General features: G+C 37.0%; 1 protein-coding gene across 2 annotated transcripts in view; it reads right to left on the reverse strand.

The window, feature by feature from the left end:
- The window catches only part of MAGI2 (membrane associated guanylate kinase, WW and PDZ domain containing 2), a 1,334,711-nt gene that overhangs the window by 465,670 nt on the left and 846,171 nt on the right, over positions 1-22,870 (reverse strand). For both annotated transcript variants that reach the window (XM_065884282.1, XM_065884281.1), the window contains exon 5: positions 10,295-10,505. In XM_065884282.1, coding sequence (XP_065740354.1) covers positions 10,295-10,505 — 211 coding nt within the window. The remainder of the gene's footprint in view (positions 1-10,294; positions 10,506-22,870) is intronic.

The raw sequence follows: 22,870 nt of genomic DNA on the forward strand, positions 1-22,870 counted from the left end.
GAGCAAAAGGAATTTATTACAAATACAGGATTCTCCAGTTGGAAGCGCACAGTTCGCAGGCTCTGACACTGTTTCCTGAGTTTTGCAAAAGAATTATTTTCATCTTAAACCTGCCCTTTCATAAATGGTTGTTTTGTTACTCTTTAACTACAGAGCTGGTAGAGGCAGTACAAAAGTGATGCAAATTATAGCATGTTCTTGGGATTCCTACATTTTCTCAAAAAGTAATTAACAGCAATTTCATTAACCCACATTTACCTATCTTCCATCTAAATACTTTCAATCCAGTTAGGAAGATAGATAAAACTGTCTGTACTCTAGCATTTTTGGAATGGAATTCTGGGAATTAATAATTTTTAATGACAATTTCATTTTAAAAAATGTTTTCTGGGAAGTCTTTTGCCAGAAATTTAAAAAGCAAAGGAGAGAGGTTATTAGAGCACTGTCTTGAAAAGAGGTCCTGGAAATACCTGCACTGGAATCACCTGGTGGACTTATTAACAATGCATATTCTGGGAGTTTGGTAGTTCTCATAGAACTACCAAATCAGAATCTTTGAGGTGGAGCCGCAAAATCTCCATCTTTGGCTAGCACTCCAGGTGATTCTTATGCACGCTGTAATTTGTTACTTGAGAACTACTCGAAACCATACATTGGAGCTAAAATCTTTACTGTGAATAGCTGTCTCAAGTTATCTCATCTATCAATGGACAAACTATCAAGGATGTGACATCTGTGAGGGCTTCAGAAATGAGCAGAGTCACAGGTGTAGAAAAGTGACGTTTACATAGGGAAGAGTCAGAATGCAATGTGAAAGGAAAAAGTGGGAAAAAAGGTTAGAAATATAAACTAAAGCCAGATAATAGAGATCTTTGAACACAGTTGTAAGGAAGTCAAAATTATAATATCAATTCACATGTATTTTCTCTTTCTTCAGTGAAATTTAACTATATTTTATCGTATCAGAGCTACAAGTGTTAGCTAAAATCTGATGAACCAATCTGCACTTAAAGCAAAGTTCAGAAAATTCTCCCAGGAAGCATATTTCATAGCAAGCTTCCAGAGTTTAAGTGCCTACTTAATGAAGGGAATTTCAAGGCAGAAAGGAGGAAGGATGGAGTTAAGGTGGGCAGTGGGCAAATGATTCCAGAGTGTTAAAGCTCTCTTTAAATAGTGCTTTCTGGATGGTAGTACATCTGCCTAAGTGTAGAGCCATCTCTGATCTGAGAACTGAAACATTAATATCCTTGGGTCATGAAGTTTCTGCTCTTAAAGAAGATTCCCTTTTATTTCTTACTTTCATGTGGGGTAAACAGAAAATACTTTCCAATCATTTTCTTCACACTTAGGAACTCCTCAATGATTGATCCCTCTGAGCAGGGCTCTAATAATCTGATGAGATGAAGTCTATGAAGTTGGTGAAATTATAAATTGTCAGGAGAGCATGCTAGCTTTTATTTTCCTCCAATGTGACTTTTGTATAGTGTGATAGCGCTTCATTATCGACTATCAGAAGGATGTACAGTACTGCAGTATCTCATTCTGGTCCTCATTTACAGTCATGTCAATATCATCTAGTCTTTTCCCCTCCAATAAAGACTTGATGCCCATGGACAGAAAGGGGGCTATGACTATCCTGTTGTGAGGATAGGTGCACTGGGTTCAGTGCTTGCTGCTCCCATTTGAAAAATAAAGTCACTGTGAAGATGCTCTTTATAGACATGCCTCAGTTCAAAGTGTGTGTGTGTTGTGTGTGTGTGTGTGTGTGTGTGTGTGTGTGTGTGTATGAGAGTGTGTTGATGTCTATGTTTTTATATACTAGCAACAAATTTGGGAGGTGACTAAGGAAAATAAACTTCCCTTCTTTTTACCCACATCTGCTTCTTCCAAATTCTTCCCCCCTTTTTGGAGGAAAGTCATTTCTAGGTCTCTAAGACATATTCACAAAAGCACACACACCTATGGATAAGTATGAAGGGGCCACTACTAAGCCACCGCAGGGAGTCAAATTACCATTTCTATACCACACCACCATGGGTCTCAAATACCGGCTAATTTAGTAGAGAAGCATGGATTTCCTAGCTTTCCTGAGTTTCTATAAAGCATTTCATTACAGGATGATTGTTTTTTAGGTTGAGCTAGCATTAACGGTATGTCACTTTAATAGACTTTGACAGCTTGAGTCTCTTAGAGTTAACAGCATTTTTAGCTGATCTTCTGAAACGATGCTGAAGGAAAGTGGGTAGTAGTTACCTCCAGCAATTGTCGCAAACATCACATGAAGATACCGCACAGTATTTTTCAACAGTGGTTCTCACAAGCCTTGTAATTTGCATGCTTCTTCAAGATGCCTTAGAAAGGGAATATTTTTCATGTATTTAGGAGACAATGGACCAAGTGGCTTTTCCACTTCCCTTAAACTATATATTTTTAAACCTCAACAATTCCGTTTGAAAATAGGATTCAACATTGGGCAGGAGACTGTGTAAAACGGGACAGTTGAAGGATTTTTCACAATCTGCATACTATCCTTCCTCAAGTTTGAGGATGTGATTTCCTTTCACTTTCATTGCTAGAGTAGATTCAGACGCAGAATACCAGTTTTCTGCTTTTCTCCAAATCGTGGGGAGCACAAATGACAGGAGGGTAAGATGCTAATATTGTATAATCTTGTATTTCAATACTAGTTTCTTTAACAGGGACACATACACATATAGAGGCTACGTTTGCAAAGAAACTTCTAGCTGAGGAATGGAACACACATTTTCGAGGAACTTTGAATCGTAATAATATACTACTCTATGTATTTCTATGGAAAACGTTAAAGTGAGGGTTATGAAAAGTGAGAGATTAAGTGGAGTCAGTGGCTATTCAAGTTGTATAACTGTCCTATTTAAAAATCCAGATGAAAACCTTAAAACACGGTCTATCCAAAAGTCTTCTCTGATTTTAAACTAAGTCTGTCTGGAGGACTGGAGCAAACCAGAAGTGAAATTTCATTCAACTTTGCAATTCTAGTTTAAATTCATATCAGAATGGCCTTGATGACGTGATAGGCTAACTTGCAATGATTAGAAATTTCTGGATATTTTGTAAGTTTAACCTTTGCCAAATTGACAAAAGCAGCACGTTAAATAATATCTTATTTTTTGAGGAAACGTTCTTCTCATACAGAAAATGCTTCCCTTCAACAGGAAAAGCTGCTGACCTTATGCCACACCATTGAAAAGTTATTCTTACTATCTTGTAACATTTCCTGATTGTCTCCTTTGTCAGGGACTGTTCTAGAACTTTCACAGCTCACTTCATTTGATGCTAATGAGTCTCTGTGGCTCGTATTTTTAACTCCATTTTACAGATAGAGAAAGGAAGGTTGAGAGAAGATAGGTAATCTGTCCAAGGTTACACACCTAGTGCATGAAAGTGAAAGAGCTAGCATTAAACAGACATATCTGATTCCCAAGGCCAAAGTTTTCTTTATGATCCGAAACCAGAGGCATACTAAACTTAAAACTTTGCTTTAAAAAAAAAAAAAAAAAACTTTGCTTTTGATACGGAGGTGCTTTATTCGACTCCCTTGGGGGGTAATCAGAGATCTTTGTCCCACCTCCATAGCCAGTGGTCTACAAACTGAGACCTTTATCTCCTATGTGAGAACAGCAATCACTGATTAAATGACTGTGTTGAACGCCTGGTACTTAGTAGGTATTATACTAAATTGCACATGCAGAGAGATGATATAATCACTGGAAACATTTTCTCCTTACAAACCTGAATATCCAAATCACTTTAAAATCAAATTTGAGTATTTTTCCAGAATAAAGTCTTAAAATGGTGATTTATATAATCTACATATGAATATTAGGTCTTAGAGGTTATAAAGAATTAGGTTAATAAAAATGCTATCAAATGAGTAGAGTGTTTATTAGGAGAAAAACAAAATTGTCATATAGATCGTGCCACAGTCTATCCTCCATTCTACTTTTTCATCTACTCTATGTTTGTCCAGTTGGGGCTCAAACTCCATAATGGTTTCCTAGGTATATATACGGCTCGATTTAAACCCAATTTTAAGACAAATCCTCTTTTCCTTTCTCTCTCTCTCTCTCTCTCTTTTTTTTTTTTTTTTTGTGGTATGCGGGCCTCTCACTGTTGTGGCCTTTCCCGTTGCGGAGCACAGGCTCCGGATGCACAGGCTCAGTGGCCATGGCTCACGGGCCCAGCCGCTCCGCGGCATGTGGGATCTTCCTGGACCGGGGCACGAATCCCGTGTGCCCTGCATCGGCAGGCAGACTCTCAACCACTGCGCCACCAGGGAAGCCCCTCCTTTCTCTTTTCATTGTTTCCCTCTCTCCCTCCTACCTTTGTCTTGACACCAAGATCAAAATAATGTTTTCACTACTGCACAAATACTGGATGACATTTCATCACCTGAAATCTGATTAGTAGAATGAGAAACTTTTATTATCAAATACACTCCTTTCCTTAGCTCCATTTTCTCTAAAAAACAGTAACAGACTTAAAACAATGACAAACACATTGAATTTAAAAAGTTCTCCGAAAAAGCCAATTCTGAATCTCAGTCTTTATCTGATACACTATATTTTCATCCTGGGAGATACTAACTCAGAAGAATAATAAGAGATTGAACTCAATAATATCTGATGGCATGAAACATAATAACCTTTTGAACAAGGTAAACAAGGCCCAGGTAAATATTTTAGAGTCCTCTGAGCAATTCAAGATGTATGTGGATGTTAAAGTTCCAACAGTGGTCATGTAGGTTCAGAATCAATAATATCATCGAGATTATTGAGTGTATTTTATGTATTTTTAAAAATTAACATTAGTTTTTAGAGGAATATAGACTGATTCCATTTTATATTATAGTCAATAAAATCCTCAGAACGATTACATTGTTTTCTGGAAGCTTTTGTCTTCCCTCTAGATCATCATTTCAAAAGGAAGAACTATTAAATGCAATGATTGGATACATCTAATGAGCAGCAGAAGCTTTTTTGTTCAAGACTTGCATTGTGCTACCATCTTTTCTATTTATACATTGGTAATCCACAGAAAAAATAACTGTCAGCCTCTACAGTGGTTATCTGTTTCCTAAATAATATTCCTAAAATTTCATTAAGTATATGAGTTTGTCATCATATTGTCTTTCATATGTTTAGAAAACATTTTTAAAAGCAGTTTTATCATAAATATTGTTTTGGATATTATGGGTATTTGTTGCATACTAATGTTTGGTCTAAAACACTTATTTTCTGTTTAGAGATTGCACTAGAATCCTGTGCAGAAAAAAACATATAAAAATATTCAATATATCTACTGTTATTGTAATACAAATTACAGAGAGTAAGTCAAGACAAGATTTCACGACTCATCGGTATGTGCTGAGCCTAGAATGAGAAAGCATTAGGCTTTACCCAAAAAACGCCTTTTCTTTTCAATAAATTTCTCAAATATTTTGTCTTCTTTTAATAAATGAAAGTTCTAAATTTGTTGAAAATGGTAATTGGCGATTTACATAAAACTTAAGGAAATACAGCAACACAAGAAGCAACAGATTGTGTGTCTTATTTAGAATTTAAAAGCAAATTCAGCCTTTACAAAGATTGGGGAAACCACGTAGAGCCATGACATTTTTCACAGATGTGACTTGCAGTTTCAAAAGCTTGCTTTTAAAAAATCTATTATTTAAGATGACATAGCATTCACTGCCATTCAGGAAGCTGGTAGTAAACAAATAGGTTCTTGTTGCCGTTTTGTTTTTTGCCAAAGCAATAGTAGTCTCTTGTGTGTCACTAACTAAACTGACTCCCAAACAAAGAACTAATTTAATGGGATTCCCAAAGCATGTCAATCCAGATTAATCCTGTGGCAGCTATTCTTTATGGAACATTTAGCCTCTGCAAAATGAATTTCTGGCTGAGAAACTTATAAAACAAATACTATTTGTACTATAAAAGTTTTTTTTTCAGCCAATGCCTGTTTATATATTGTGGAGGTAGTATGGGATAAGACCTTGGGAATGTTAATTTGTCCAAGGGTGCCTCAGAATCTCACCTATAAAATGGGGGTACCTCAAATTCTTTATAGGGTGGTTATGATATAATACATGTAAAGTACGTACCATGGCAAATTAGTTAAGAGCAAGGACCCTGGAGCCAGTGTATGTCCCATGAAAACATGAATCTTGTCAGTTTTGTTGACCCCTATATTCCTAGGGTTCAATAAAATAGTTCCTAGCACACAGTATGTGCCCAATAAATATGTGCTGAAAAAATGAAATCAAACATCCTGGCTTTGTCATTCCTGGTTATATGACCAAGGGCAAGTTACTTACCTCTATAAGCCTCAGCAGTTTCCTAAAGTGAGAATTAAATGAGCAAAGTGTAAATGCTTAACATACTAGCTATTACTGTTAAACGAGCTGAACACAGCATGAAAAAAGTAGGCACTCAATATGTGGTAACTATTATTACTAATTTGAATTTAAAATTAATATACTGTCTATTTTAAAAGATAATATTAATGAAAAGATAGTATGAGTTAAGGCAACTACTGGTTTTAAATAATGTCATGAATTTGAAAGCCTTTTTAAAATTGCTAAACATGTGACATTATAAATGCTTTAAAGCATGTTTGGAAGAGTACATTCACCTGCATTTAAAATTCTGTTGTTTAAAAATACTTTCTCAGATATTCACCTTTTCCCATTAAATATCACTGTAAGTGATAAAAGGAATCCGCTTTTATTATTCAGCAAAGGAAGTAGTTTTGAAGAGTGTGGGAAATACAGTTGGCCCACGTGTTCAGTATTGAGAACAATGACAAAAATTCCTCTCATATTCTAAATGCAGCACTTGTAAAGTACTGAGATATAAACTACTTTGCAATACTGAGTAAATCAGTAATTATTTTAAAACATTATTGCATGGAAGACAAAAAAAATGAAATTACTTATTACCTTAACTCAAAACCCACCACACACATATATATATATATATACACACACACATACACACATGTATGTATGTATGTATACATATGTGTGTGTATTTCAAAAATATATACGTAAATGAACACTTCAGCATAGGTAGAGTTCCCCTCTTCTACTCAGAAATGAGTATATATATATATATAAATTTTTACACAGAACTGCAGGGTCCTTCTCCTTTATTTCACTTATTTTATATTTTATCATGATATTTGTTCCATTGAAAACAAGATTCAGTAAAGTGTAATAAGGACGTGTTACCTACCCGGGGAGACTTCCATTACTCTAAGCAACTCTCGCAATATTCGTACCAGAGTAGTTTTCACTGGTATCATCAGCTCTCCTTACCTCACAAATCTCTAATTTTCTGTCTCTTCTACCTTTTCTTCTATCTGTTTTACCTTCCTCTTAACTTACTCTACTTTCCCTTTTTATTTTCTTTTTTTACAATGATTTTTGCTTCAGGACTGCAAACTTTTATGTTACAAATAATATAATTTTTTTAAGTTTATTGGCCAGAAATTCTGGGACATATCATGACTTAGTCCCTAAGAAACTCCTAATGCCCCATCATGGTCCCTCTCCTGTCCCTGCATCCTTCTCTACCAGATTGTTTCCAAGGGACTTTTATAGTATAGAGTTAATTTACATAAGAATTCATTATGAATTCCACAGCAAAGATACCCACAGATTAATGACAGTGGGTTGAAATGTTGATTTTTGTCAAATGTAGTTAGGAAGGAAAGATGTACTCCCGAGCAATGAGTGCAAGCAGTCAGGAGAAAATTAACTGAGAGAAAAGTACAGCAGAGTGAAATGCAGGTCAGTGAGAAAGGAAGAGGCAGCGCAGGTTGTGATGGTGTGAAAATGAGGGACCAGATGAAAAAGACACTGATTCCTCCTTGCTCTGTGACACCTGAGCTTATCACACTGAGTCGTGAGAGTCAAAGTAAGCTTTTTGAAGGAAGACAAGACAGATCTCAGATCTCAAGCTGGTCCTGGTGAAGGGTGGGCCAGGGGGTGCCTCTGCTCTGTGAATGACTTCTTTAAGCAGGCATTTGCCACTGCCTCCTGCGTTAATCACCTTTCCATCACACGCTCACTTCAGCCCTTACTCCAGGCTTCTTCTCTCTCCCTGACCTCTGCATGAGTCTCCCTCAGCATTAGCATTCTCACTGCAACTCAAACTGTCCCCTTTTTTTTTTTGTCTTAATTTTTCAGCTCAACATCTCTGCTCCTAATACTACCAGTCTTCTCACTGGTCTTTGCAATGACAGTTCCTATACCTGGAGTGCTCTATCTACCTGTTACCTACTTTTCAAGTCCATGTTACTTTACCTTCCCTAGGATGCTTCCTGTTATTAAGTCTACGCTAGGCGTATCCTTCTCTGAATAGTATCACAAAACTCAAAAATCAATTGTTTACTAATTAACTATTCTCTCTTCCCCAACTTGACAATAAATTTAAGAGCAGGGACAAAATCTAATGAATCTTTGGATTCTGACACTGGATGACTGACTAGAATATTAATAGAGTCATTTTGGTCGATTCTCCCAAGTCCTGACAGAGCCTCATCATTTACTATAAACCATAAACACAACTTCTGTCTTATGAGAAGTCCTTTTTCTCCACAATCCCAAAATCCGACACAGTTAAAAGGGGAAAGTTTATTTTATAATCATAAAAAAGGAGGTTTTTATAATCACAATTGGAAACACTGTAAGGAAACAGTTTTTTCATCAACTTGCCATGCTGGTTTTCTTTTATTACTTCCACATGTCTTACTCCGCCTGTATTATATAATAAAAATGTGTATGTCATCAGTCTCCCTGTTCTGAACATCAGTTGTTCTGAACACCAATGCATGACTTCACATCTAGGGTTTATATTTTGACTTCTGGTCTGCAGTGGCGCTATGCTATTCTTATCAATAACAAAATTATGTTTTTGATATAAACACTTACGAACATTTAAAAAATTCTATAAGACTTTCTCTTTTCCAATTAATTGATAAAAGATGTCTCTGGGTCATTGATTATAGCAATAAGAAATATGCAAGAGATTCTTATTCTTTTTTTCTTTTTTAAACTTATAAGATTTGTCAAAAGGTGAATGGTGGCAATATATTTTCCGCATTTCTCATCCATGTTGGAGTCAAGCAGAGCACCAAGTAATTACCTGGTTATGTATTTCCTTGGTCACATGCTACAAAGTTTTCACGTGAGAATTAAATATTGGCATGTGGTAACATTTCAATTTCACAATTAAGTTCTGCCTATGGAGATCTAAGTCACAAATCACTCCAGGTTGGGAAAGGGAATCTAGTTTTAATATTTTTCTCAAATAATCAGAGTTTACATATTTTTATCTACTATCAGCACTGAAAACTTCAGATTCTATTAATTTTTCTCTTTGAGACTTCTACAACTTTGAGGGAATAAGGGTTGTTGTTCATTTACAATATTTTTAGTTTTTATTCTAATGAACGTTTTGATTGTCTCATGCACATCAACAAGTTAATTTTGAACTAAGATCAACTTAGGAGTTTTAAAAAGTTGTTCTACTCGTAGAAGGTAAAGAAAAGGAAAGCTAGACAATGTTGTTAATAAAATATATAAAAATTCAGTTTGGGAAAAAAAGTCCCTAAAGAAAGAAAAGATTAGATTGAGTATGTATCACTAGTGAGTTCAAAATTAGCATTTCATTTTCCTTGCCAAGTCATAAAAATGGTAAGCAACAAATAGAATGGAATTTAATAAAAATAAATATGATGAGCTATACAAACACATGATTTTATTGACACCTGACCTCAGGGTCAAATGCTTAAAACATTCTCACTTGTGACTAGCAAGTATTTTGCTCTCAATAGTTGCATCCTATTAAACCACTGGACATGATGGTTGAGGTTTCCACCAATTTGAATTAAAAGATGGGGATTATCTCATGTGAACTACACGGAGGTCTTGGAAGGGTAGAGTAAGCATTTCCTCATGACAAATTCACTATTTCTAATTCAATAATAACATCACATGGAGATTTGCCTTTTTAGTCATGACTGCAACAAATTTTACAGTGGTATTGTTTAATTCATTCGTTGATTTATAGCTGTAAACTAGGATCTTTAATTGTATTAAGGTGCTATGCCCTTATTCTCTTATGAAGAAGGAAGCTAATATCACAATTGATGAAATTCAATACTTTGACCACATCTCCATTTACAACATCATTTATGTACTACTATGATCTTTGTGGAAATGTTCAGAGAAATGTGTGAAACTCACTCAATGAAGTAGACTTCACCCTTCTCTGTATAGGCCATTTCCCAGTTATCAGGCAATGGGTCTGATTCATCATGCTCTTCAGGTTTAGTTGGTTTTGCATCATCCATCTGTTCCTTCACCTCCTCGGGTTGACTATACACTGGTGCAGGATAAGGCTGGGAGGGTGTCTCCCCTGAGGCACCTGCACTCTTGTCTTCATGTTCACTGGATTCTATGAGAGAACAAGAGCATAGGGTTAGTCACTCGAGCCACTGTAACTTCTGAGTGAGTGCGGACTACGCTCATCAGGGAATGAGCTCTGTGAAGGCTAATAGGAAAAGCACAATTGTAACCAGCTCTGAAAATTATCAGTAGGCCTACTGGAGTTCCCTTTTCACTCATCATTCTCACAGATCCTTCAACTAATTATTGCTGATGACTAACTTGGACGACCATTTCACAATGCAGGTGTGGCAGACAGTGTAATGCTCCCTAAGAATGCCCATGCCCTATGCCCTGGAACATGTGATTTTTTTACCTTACATGGCAAAAGAAGATTTGCAGAACTGATTAAACTAAGGACCTTGCGATTGGGGGATTATCTTCAACCATTCAGGTGGGCTTATTTTAGTGACAAGGGTCTTTACAAGTGTAAGAGGAAAGCAGAAGACGAGTGTGAGAGGGATATGTGACTACTGAAGAATGGCAAAAGAGATGCACCGGTGCTGACTTTGAAGATAGGAAGGGACCAAACACAAGCTAAGAAATGGGGGTGGCCTTTAGAAGCTGGCAAGGCAAAAGAATAGATTCTCTTCTAGAGCCTCTAGAAAAGAACAGTTTTTCAGACATCTTGATTTTAGCCTAGTGAGACCCAGGTCAGACTTCTAACCTACAGAGCTGTATGATAAAAAAATATGCATTGTTTTAAGCCACTAGGTGTGTGGTAATCTGTTACAGCAGCAATAGAAAACTAATACAACAGAGCAAAAACTAAAAGAGATACATATCTTAAGAGAAATGATAAAAGGCTTGGAGGACAGACCCAAGGGTACCAACATGCAAATGGTATGAGCTCCAGAATGAGGAAAAGGGCCACATGGAGAAGAAATAACAACTCAATAAAAATAGAATATAAGTTGCCTAAAATGAAGAAACACTTGAGTCTGAAGATTAAAATGGTTCACTGAATCTGAGGCCAAATTAATGAAGTATTTATTTCACCTAAACACATCTAGGTGAAATTTCCAAGCTCCAATGTTAAGAAACAACTTTACAAGCTTCCACATTGAAGAAAATTACCAGAAAAAAGAGGAACAGAAGATCATCAGACGTTTCATCTATAATACCCTAAGCTCAAAGACAGTAAGGTAACAACTGTAGTAACGAAGAAAAGAAAAGTACAGCAACCCAAGAAATTAACTCTACCAAAATAATATTCATCTATCTAGGCAAAAGAAAGTCACTTTTAAACGTGCAAAAGTTCTGAATGAAATCTTACCTTTGGAAAGCTCAGGTTCAGAGAAATTTCCTACAAGGTAAGATGGTGATTGGGAGAGAAATTCAAAGGGGAAATTTAGATTTAAGATACTCCCTGGTTTATTCAGGGATTCAGCACCACTATATTTAGGTTTTGGCCTTGGGTGTGGCAAGGTAATGGTAAGAAGAGGGAAACAACAGAAAAGATCAACGGAGCCAAAAGCAGAGGGGGCCTATAACTGCTTTAGTTTGGAACTTTGGGAGGAATGTTTCCTGCAGAGTGGCTCCAAATCTCCACTGGGGTGTCAGAGATAAATGGATGAATACGTTTGGCAAATACTACTCCCAAGACTTCCCTGTGGCATGCACATCACGCAGAAGTCCAAGTATGCTCTGGTGGAGACTTGGAAAGTAGCTAAGAATAGAGAACCAATCCGCCTGCACTGAGGGTCACTATGGCTTCTTCACAGCAGAAGGCATGGTGGGGACAGCTTAATCCAGAAACTGGAAGGAGACACTACTGACATACAATGTTAATGTGATGGTGAGGCAGCCCTCTTGGAAATATGAAACTCCACAATTGTTTGGGAACCTAATCCATAGCTATGAACATTAAAAAATATATACAAATACATATATGCTTCAACTCAGTAATCCCAGTTTGAGAATATAACCTCTAGGAATAAACGTGGTGGTGTATAAAAACAGCTATATAATAATATTTATCGTAGCACTGTTTGTAGTAGCAAAGACCTGGAAACGATTTGGATGCCTATCAATGAGGGTATGATTAAACAAATTGTGGTTATCATTACCATGGAAAACTATGTAGTGTAAAGACCTGCTGACCTGGAAAAGGTGCTAATCATTACTATTCAAAGAGTAATCCAAATTGAAGAGTAATACGTGTACACTGTTAATTCTATTTTAAAAAAAAAAGCAAACAGCAAGCTAGATATATGCAAATAATTTTGTTTACAAGTATATGAACAAAAAAACAAGATGGAGAGATGTACAACAGATGGTTAACTCTGATTAAACAAAAACAGTACATTTGTATGGGTGTGGGAGTTTTTTCACGTATCTTTGCATTAGTTGGCTATTATATTTATAAGTTTAAAAATAATAAAGGTAATTTAAAATGAGTAAATTAAAGTAGAATGTACTTTTTGTCTTAATCAACGGCTTGGATTAAGTGTTTTCCCCATATGCGTCAGTCTCAGAGAGCAATATGAAAGCATCTTTAGGAATTAGGACAAGAACACTTTACAAGCTTTTGTTGTTTTGCCCTTAAAAAGAAGATTTTATGAAAATAATATGGCCCTTAGTGATGTAGTCTCCCAGCTGATTCTTCATACATATTTAACCTTTGTAAATTGTGCAGGAAAGAAACAGCAAGAGAAGGTACCATTGCTCTTTTTAGATTCTCCTTGCTGTACCTTATTACCGCATGTAATTACCAATACGTGAAGCGTACTGTTCTCAGGTATTTCCAAATGTCGTGTTGCATTTGAAAAGTTAAAAAGCAAGGTCATGATCTGAACACACTCATTTATTCAATATTCACCTAATCAGTATTTATTAAACACTCAATTGGTGTCAGGCACCAAGGACAGAAGAGCAAACAAGAGAGGCATGATCCTTGCTCTCACAGAACTCAAACTATTTCAAGATGTGTAGTCTTTAAACAATTTTAAGTGCGATGAATACTATCAAAGGGAAAGATGAGATCTTACGCATACACATTCCTCATAAAGAATCAAGGAAAGCCCTTTTTCCAACATGCTATCAAATCTGAGACTAGAAAAAGGAGTCAAGTGACTTCTTTCAGAGGAAAGTAAGGGAGAAAGAAATACATAAAAAAGGAATAGATTAGGCCTTAGAAAGCATGCTCAAAATTTGGGACTGTATCCTGAGAGTAACGAGAAGGTACTGATGTGTCTTAATCAAGGGGATGACACAAGTAGGTTTTTATTCTCCGCAAAGACCCTCTTAGCTATTCTGGGGGTTTGAGAGTGTTAAGAGTAGATATTTACAGACCACTGGGGAGTTATTTTTGTGTTTGAGACAGAGACGTTGGTGGCATGGGCATGGCTTCTTTTTATGAACTGAAAAAAAATGTAGAATACGCATTTGGTATGATATTTTAAAAAAGGTACAGATAAGGACAAATGAGAAGTCATGGTAAACCCAGTGGGGGGCAAAGCAATTCACTGAGCTAGGCACCATGACAGGAGGAGCAGGACTCTGTCAGGAGTGGGAAAGATAATGGCTGTACTTTTAGGCACAACAGATGGAAGTCCATGCCAAACTCACAATGGAGATGTCAAGTCAATGAGTTCTTGGCTGGAGGGAATCAGCTTGAAAGACTACAGCATACGGATAGATTGTATTATAATTTAAGCCACAGGAGCGAATGAAATTGCCTAGAGAGACAGTGCAGCAAGTGGAAACAAGAACACCTAGAGCAGCTGTCTGAGGAACTCCAACATTTAAGTCACCGAGAGAATGACGAGGGAAGAGCAACCGGGGAAGTAACAGAAAAACCAGTTGATCTTTCTGGCACAGAAGCCAAGCAAAGGTCAATGAGGAGGAAACACTTAACTGTGGCCAAAACTTCCAAACAGTCCATCAGCAAGATTAGGATGTAAAATCTAATGAAATTCAAGATATGGAGGTCACTGGGGATGTTAGCTACCAGCTGTGGTACTAGTTGCAGTGGAGTGGTGGATGGGAAGGCCAAGCTGGAATGGATTAAATGAATGCATAAAGAGAAAATATAGAATATGCTAACAGAGAAAGTCAAAGATTAGCTATGAACAAATAAACTTTTTTCTTCGTCTAAATAACTATTATATTTTCAAGAGAAATGTGAGACATCTCCTGAAAAAAAAAAGTCTAGAGTCTTTGGAGATGTCTATAGTTATATTTATAACTATTGATGTGCTAGAGATTACTGAGCCATGTTCTCCCAGTTTATCTAGCTCATTTATTCATTCATTCCTTTATTCTTATCTAATCAATCAATTGTTACATTAGCAAACATGAATTTATACCTACAATGTGCAAGATACTTGACAAGAGCTTAATGGGAGAGAGAAAAAGAACTTTTTATCAGGCTACTGAGAATTGGGTTGAAATGTAAGTAATAAGGAGCATCCACTTTCTTTATTTGAAGAAAATAAGAGAAAAAAAATGAGTAAGGCAAATGGACAACCACAACATCCCCACATTTACTATTCATAAAGGCTAATCTAGGGATGCAGTTTATGGTGAGGGTCAAGGGCTTCTGGTAAAATGCAGAATCAAGCTGATATACCCACAGGCAATACTGAACCAGGGCAGGCTTCCCATGCAGGGGTAGAACCTGTTCCCGGAAGAGCCATGCAGGGTATTAAGAGGAAATAAAAAGAGGACTTGAGCCAAGGAGGCCCAGATTATCCTTCAAAGATGTACCACTCAGAGAAGTCACTCTACCTCTTTTCGGCAGAATAAGTCAAGGAGCCAGTGGAGTGAAAATTAAGTACCCTCTTTGACATGCAAGACAACATGGGAGGTGGAGAGGAAGTACTTCCCCCCAGTGGATAACAATGCAGAGTACTACCACAATGATTTATTGAAGGATACTCAGTGACACAAAAGAGTTGTATACAATTCTCTAGGGAGACGATAAGGCACAGGGAAACAAGAGTACCTAAGGCGGCTGTCTGAGAAACTCCATTATTTAACAGTCAGCAAAGGAAGAAACTGGCATTATATTTGCTATATTACGTACTAGGAAAATGGTAGTAATTAATTAATTAATTGAGCATCTGTTGAGCCCCTGCTAAGTGCCAAGCACTAGGCTAGGCAGTGGGCAGTTAAGGAGACTGTGGGCCAAATGGTAAGTATTAGTTTGCTAGGGCTGTCATAACAAAATAGTACAAAACTGGATGACTTAATACAAATTTATTGTTTTACAGTTCTGGAGACTAGAAACCCTAGAACAAGGGTTCACCAGCAGGGTCATGCTCCCTCTGAAGATGTTACAGAAGGATCTGTTGCAGGCCTCTCTGCTGGCTTCTGGTAGTTCCTTGGTTTGTGGCAGCATAACTACAATCTTCATATGGTATTCTCCCTGTATACATGCCTGGGTCCTAATTGCCCCTTTTTAGAAGGAGACTAGTCGTACTGGGTCAGGGGCCCACTCTACCGATCTACAACTTAATTAGTAGAACTAATTACTACTACTACGTAGTTAAGATAACCTCTTCCTATTTCCAAATAAGATCACATTCTGAGATTCTGGTGGTTTGGACTTCAACATATGAATTTTGGGGGGAAACAATTCAACTCATTAAATAGTATATTAGGCAAGTTTATCTTACAATCCACCAAACCAATATTTACCATGTCTGGGACTATAAATTATCATTTCATGCTACATTACAATCGTTTCCCTGCTTAATAAGGAGAAAAGAAATTAACTTTACTACATTTTAGGTAACATAATTATGTCTTTCTTCTGTATGTGGCTTAATATTTTAAAAAATCAGATATGTTGGGTATTATATAAGTAACTGAGAAAGTACCCATTAAGAACAGAATGGACTTTTTAAAAAATATGCTTTATGTTTTAGATCAATTTTAAGTTCACAGCAAAATTAAGAGAAAGCTACAGAAATTTCCTATGTACTCCCTGTCCCCACAAATGCATTGTCTCCCCCATTACTAACATCCTCCACCAGTGTGGTGCATTTATTACAATTGATGAACTTACAGTGACACATCATTATCACTCAAAATCCATAGTTTACATCAGGGTTCACTCTTGGTGTTGTATGTTTTAGGGGTTTCAACAAATGTATAATGACACACATCCACCACTGTAATATACATAGTAGTTTCACTGCCTTAAAAGTCCTCTGTGCTCTGCTTTTCATCCCTCTCTCTCCTCTAACTCTTGGAAACCACTGATGTTTTTACTGTCTCCATAGTTTTGCCTTTTCCAGAATGTCATATAGTATAGAGAGTCTTTTCAGATTTGCTTCTTTCATTTAGTAATACACATTTAAGTTTGCTTTGGCTTCTTTCATTTAGTAATACACATTTAAGTTTGTTTGATGTCTTTTTTTTGCGGGGCTCTCACTGCTGTGGCCTCTCCCGTTGCGGAGCACAGGCTCCGGACACGCAGGCTCAGCGGCCATAGCTCACGGGCCCAGCCGCTCCGCGGCATGTGGGATCTTCCCGGACCGGGGCACGAACCCGTGTCCCCTGCATCGGCAGGCGGACTCTCAACCACTGCGCCACCACACCAGGGAAGCCCTGGGTGATGTCTTTTAATAGCTTTATAGCTCATTTATTTGCAGCACTGAATAATATTCCATCGTCTGGATGTACCACCAAAACATACTTTTAGTAATTAAGGATAGGAAAGAACAGATTTTACCGACCAGCCAAGGTGCATGTGTAGCCATTCCTGCTAGCACTCCCCTCCTCCCATGGAGTTCAGCTTAAAGTTATATGCATGCAAATGTGCCCTAACACAGATCTCATATATGTCAGACCTGCAATTTGAGAAACCTTAGACTGTTTAAATTCTGACTAAAGAGAAAGAGCCAAATAACCCCAAGCACATTTTACTTTTATAGTGGTTTGAAGGTATTTCTTGATTAAGCAGTGGTCATGTAGAATTGCCCTTTTTAACTTCTAAGACACATTTCTCAGCATGGTTTTATTGTTGAATCCAAACATGAATTTTGTGATATGTAAATTAATTTTCCCCCAAGACGCTTGCTGCTTAAGTGAAAAGACTTTATCAAACACTGGCATTTTTTGAGCATTCCATTTTGCATTTCTCGGTCCCTTAGATGCCTTACAAACCAGAGCAAGGGGGTTATTTTTGCCATAACAATAGAAACAAAAAATATTTCAATAAAGAAGGAACACCTAATTTTAAAGAATGATAATCATAAAGAAAAATTTCCCTTTGACCAGGACTGTTGTATTTACTAGAAATTTATAGAAACATTGAGAAACAAAATAGGCATTGGTAATATACAGTCTTATAAGCAATGGCCTATAAAAACGTGTTGTATGTACACTTTTATTGCTGTGAAGAATTAAGAAATATAGTTTCTTTCATCTTTCCTACCCTAAAGTTTTGTTGGATTCAGCAAATAATTTCCTTCTTCCCATAAGAAATTCAGAAGAACTCAAAGATCTGTATATAGTACAGGGACTGAAAACCATTTAATGGGAAGAGAGGTAAATATATGCATTTTTGCATTCAGTACAGTCTGCATAAATTCTACAGTTCTGGTCCAGTCTCAGGTTTTGATATTACAGTATGGATAGTAGCCATTCCACTTACTTACATGTTTATTACCCTAGCAGTATCTAACACATTGCCTTCTGGATACAAGACTAAGGATAAATCAGAAATACCATGGTTTTGAATGTCCCCCTACTGAGTTTTATTAAAGAATAATCAGAAACCAAGATAAAACCATTTCAAGAAGAAGACTGCCTGCCTTCTGGATACAAGACTAAGGATAACTCAGAAATACCATGGTTTTGAATGTCCCCCTACTGAGTTTTATTAAAGAATAATCAGAAACCAAGATAAAACCATTTCAAGAAGGAGACTGCCTATTTTATACCTTAACCATATTTTCACTTGATACAGCCTATGCTTACTGTTAACGTTCAGCTTTCTGTAACTGCCATCCTTTGAAATGAGGGGAAATAATATCTTAAAGCCAGATAGGAAATTGTTGATTTCACTTCTTTGAACAGTCATAAAAGTTGAATTTCCAAAATTTATTTTACCCTGTAAGGGAGCTCTGCAACTTATATTTTTAATGGCTCGGTGACAAATTTTAATAAATCTCATGTCTTTATGTTATTTCTCCTGCCTTCATGTTATTTCTTTGGAAATAAGCATGGCTAAAAAACATTTAATGGGAAAAAGAGAAAGATTGAGGGACATATTTATAGCTTATAAGGAAAGAAAATAGGAATAATTTGAGATTAATTTTTTTTTCTTTTTGTTTAGCCATTCTCGATAGCAACAAACATACTCCACAAGAAGCAGTAGAATATAATTGCTAAGGCTGGTGTGAGACTGCCTGGGTTTGAATCTGTCCTTCATGGCGTGCTGTTGGGCAAGTTATTTAACTCACTCTGTGCATGCCTCAATTTCCTTAAATGTACAATGGAACAACATTACTGACCTATAAGGGTTATAGGTAACCCTTATTTGTATACAAATTGCTTAGAACAGTCAACTACCAGAACATAGTAGATGTTCAGGAAATGTTATATATTTTTATCAGTGAGTTCTACCACCTAGAACACTAAATAAATTGTGTAGTTAAATCAGCCAAGCAGCCTAAATGATTTCTCCCCACTGAAACAAAAAGTATGTGGTCAATTTCAAATGATTTTTAAGATGTTAGGTGTTTTCTCTTAGAGGAAAACATAGGGAGAACACTCTTTGACATAAATCACAGCAAGATCTTTTTTGACCCACCTCCTAGAGTAATGGAGGTAATGGGACCTAATGAAACTTAAATGCTTTTGCACAGCAAAGGAAATTATAAACAAGACGAAAAGACAACCCTCAGAATGGGAGAAAAATATTTGGAAACAAAGCAACAGACAAAGGATAAATCTCCAAAACATATAAACAGCTCATGCAGCTCAATATTAAAAAAAACAAACAACCCAACCAAAAAATGGGCAGAAGACTTAGATAGGGATCTCTCCAAAGAAGACATACTGATGGCCAAGAGGCACATGAAAAGCTGCTCAACATCACCAATTATTAGAGAAATGCAAATCAAAACTACAATGAGGTATCACCTAACACCGGTCAGAATGGCCATCATCAAAAAATCTACAAACAACAAATGCTGGAGAGGGTGTGGTGAAAACGGAAACCTCTTGCACTACTGGTGGGAATGTAAATTGATACAGCCACTATGGAGAACAGTATGGAGGCTCCTTAAAAAAACTAAAAGTAGAATTACCCTATGACCCCACAATCCCACTACTGGGCATATGCCCAGAGAAAAGCATAATTCAAAAAGACACATGCATCCCATTGTTCATTGCAGCACTATTTACAATAGCCAGGTCATGGAAGCAACCTAAATGCCCATCGACAGATGAATGGATAAAGAAGATGTGGTACATATATACAATGGAATATTACTCAGCCATAAAAAGGAATGAAATTGGGTCATTTGTAAAGATGTGGATGGACCTACAGTCTGTCATACAGAGTGAAGTAAGCCACAAAGAGAAAAACAAATATCATATATTAACGCATATATGTGGAATCTAGAAAAATGGTACAGATGAACTGGTTTGAAAGGCAGAAATGGAGACAAAGATGTAGAGAACAAATGTATGGACACCAAGGGGGGAAAATGGGGCAGGGGTGGTGGTGGTGGGATGAATTGGGAGATTGGGATTGACATGTATACACTAATATGTATAAAATGGATAACTAATAAGAAAAAGAAAGATATTAGGTGTTTTCAAAAAACTGCAATTTCTAAAGAAAAAAAGGAAACACACAAAGCTAACGTTTCTTCTTTAAAAGGTCTTTGCACAAATTGAGTTTTTCTTCCTCAGTTGAAACATGCTGTGGTGTTAAGTGATTTAAAGTAGGGAAAATAATCCTCAGAAACCACAATTTTTTTCTAAGTTCTGTATGTTTTCCTACAGAGTTCTGCATTTGATTTTGCTGGGTGCCAGGGGCTGCTACTGAGCTATGAACTTGGCATCACTCCAGTACCTTTGAGGGTACTGATTTACATCAGAATCAGAGACATAGCTCCCCGATTTTATATTAGCCCAAACCTTAGTCTCCTCATATAGCGTCAGGGCAAGCTTGGCTTTTAAGTCTAACAATAGACTGCTCCACACTCTTGTTTCTGCTCATTTGTAGTAGTGACCATGGTGGTGGAAGTGGTGGGGCTTGAAGATTTCCTTTGCTTTCTTGCAAACTCAACAATCTTATCAAAAAGTATGTTTGATAGGTTGATATAAAGTCTTATTGTATTGTAGTCAGAGGTGGGAAGGAGTGGAGGCTGTCACAACTGCTGTTTGCTTCACTGCTACAAGCTGAATTTCTTGGAATTTGAACTTTAGGCTCTTGTAAATGAATCAAGCTTGAGTGATTACTTCAGGCTTGATCTTGGACAGGAGAAAAATATCATTGTAACTGATTTTTGATATGGCCATACTATAGATCATATTCTATAGTGAAAATTGAGGACATTCTGCCTTCAGAAAGGAAGCTGTCATGCAGTGGCCACCTGCATTCTATGTAGCCAGTTGACTGGAAGAAGTCAACATCGTAGGTCACTGCTCAAAGAGTGCTCTTATCAATTCTCCTTGCTTTCCCTAACCTTCTCAAATGAGAAGAAGAATTATACTATGGGGGCCAAAATATTTGCATCTTAGTGATTAGTGAATATTTGCTCATGACTTAGAAAAAATATAATTACTTTTTTTTTTTTTTTTTTTTGCGGTACGCGTGCCTCTCACTGTTGCGGCCTATCCCGTTGCGGAGCACAGACTCCGGACGCGCAGGCCCAGCAGCCATGGCTCATGGGCCCAGCCGCTCCGCGGCATGTGGGATCTTCCCGGACCGGGGCACGAACCCGCGTCCCCTGCATCGGCAGGCGGACTCTCAACCACTGTGCCACCAGGGAAGCCCTAATTACTTTTTTTGATGTAGTAAAACAAGCACTTGGACAAAATCCAAAAGTACAAAGAAGAAATACAGTGCAAAGTAGTTTTCCTCCTGCTTCTACTCCCACTGCTCTAGCAATGCAGTTAGCAGAGATGATTATATTTTCTGCTCCTTCTGAGATGTTTCTATGCATGCTGATAACTGACTTGTAGTTGGTATTTTCTGACTCCTTACTTCTCCTAAAGTTTTTCTAAGTTCTAAAAAAATGCACTATGATTTTTTTTTTATATACGGTATGAGAATGAGGAAGGGTGGCCCTTAAACACTGTGGAAAATAAAAAATATGTACAATTTTTTTTTCCTGAGATGTTAACTAATGTTTCCTTTTAATATTTGAGACCATGAAAGAAACACAAGTCTAGAACAAAATATTAGAATTAGGGAAAGTTAGGGTAATGATTAACTATGCTGCTGAGTTTGGAGATGATGTATCAGTTGAGAGAGCAGGAATTCCCAATCCTGTAAAGAGATTACTTTTTATCTGTAATATTTGTAACCAAATTGGATCTCATCTATTTTAGGAGGCTAACCAGGGAAATATGAATTATTAAGGAAGCATATTCAATACCTCAAAATTATTTTCATCTATATCTAAAACCCACAATTGGTTACAAGTTCTTTGGAATATTAAAAGAACAATATGAGGAATTATAAGAATAGAAACATGCAAGGTCTGTGAGTGGAAGATGACAGGAAAGAAATCCTGAGACATAAAAAACTAAATTGGAAAGAATTACTAAAAAGATTAGTAGAGGGAATTATTTTCCATTGACAGGGGAGAAGAAGTGCTTCCTTAACTAGCATATTTTCTTCTATTAATTTTTAACATTTTATAAAAGCAGACTGATACAGAGTGGAGTAAGTCAGAAAGAGAGAAACAAATACCGTATTTTAATGCATATAAATGGAATCTAAAAAAAAAAAAAAAAGAAAAGAAAAGTGGTACTGATGAACCTAGTTGCAGGGCAGGAATGAAGATGTAGACATAGAGAATGGACTTGAGGACACGGGGTGGGAGGGGGAAGCTGGGGCGAAGTGAGAGTAGCACCGACATATATACACTACCGAATGTAAAACAGCTAGTGGGAAGCCACAGCATAGCACAGGGAGATCAGCTTGGTGCTTTGTGATGAACTAGAGGGGTGGGATAGGGAGTATGGGAGGGAGGCTCAAGAGGGAGGGGATATGGGGACATGTGTATGCATATGGCTGATTCACTTTGGTGTAAAACAGAAACTAACAGTATTGTGAAGGAATTATACTCCAATAAAGATCTATTAAAAAAAATAAAAGCAGACTGGAATAATGGCAATAAAATGAACCCTCACATCTTTGAAATTTATGTGTTATGTGGTTTTCATAATGTACTGAAT

Source organism: Phocoena phocoena, chromosome 9 (genome assembly GCF_963924675.1).
Source record: "Phocoena phocoena chromosome 9, mPhoPho1.1, whole genome shotgun sequence".
In the NCBI taxonomy this organism is placed as follows: Eukaryota; Metazoa; Chordata; class Mammalia; order Artiodactyla; family Phocoenidae; genus Phocoena; species Phocoena phocoena.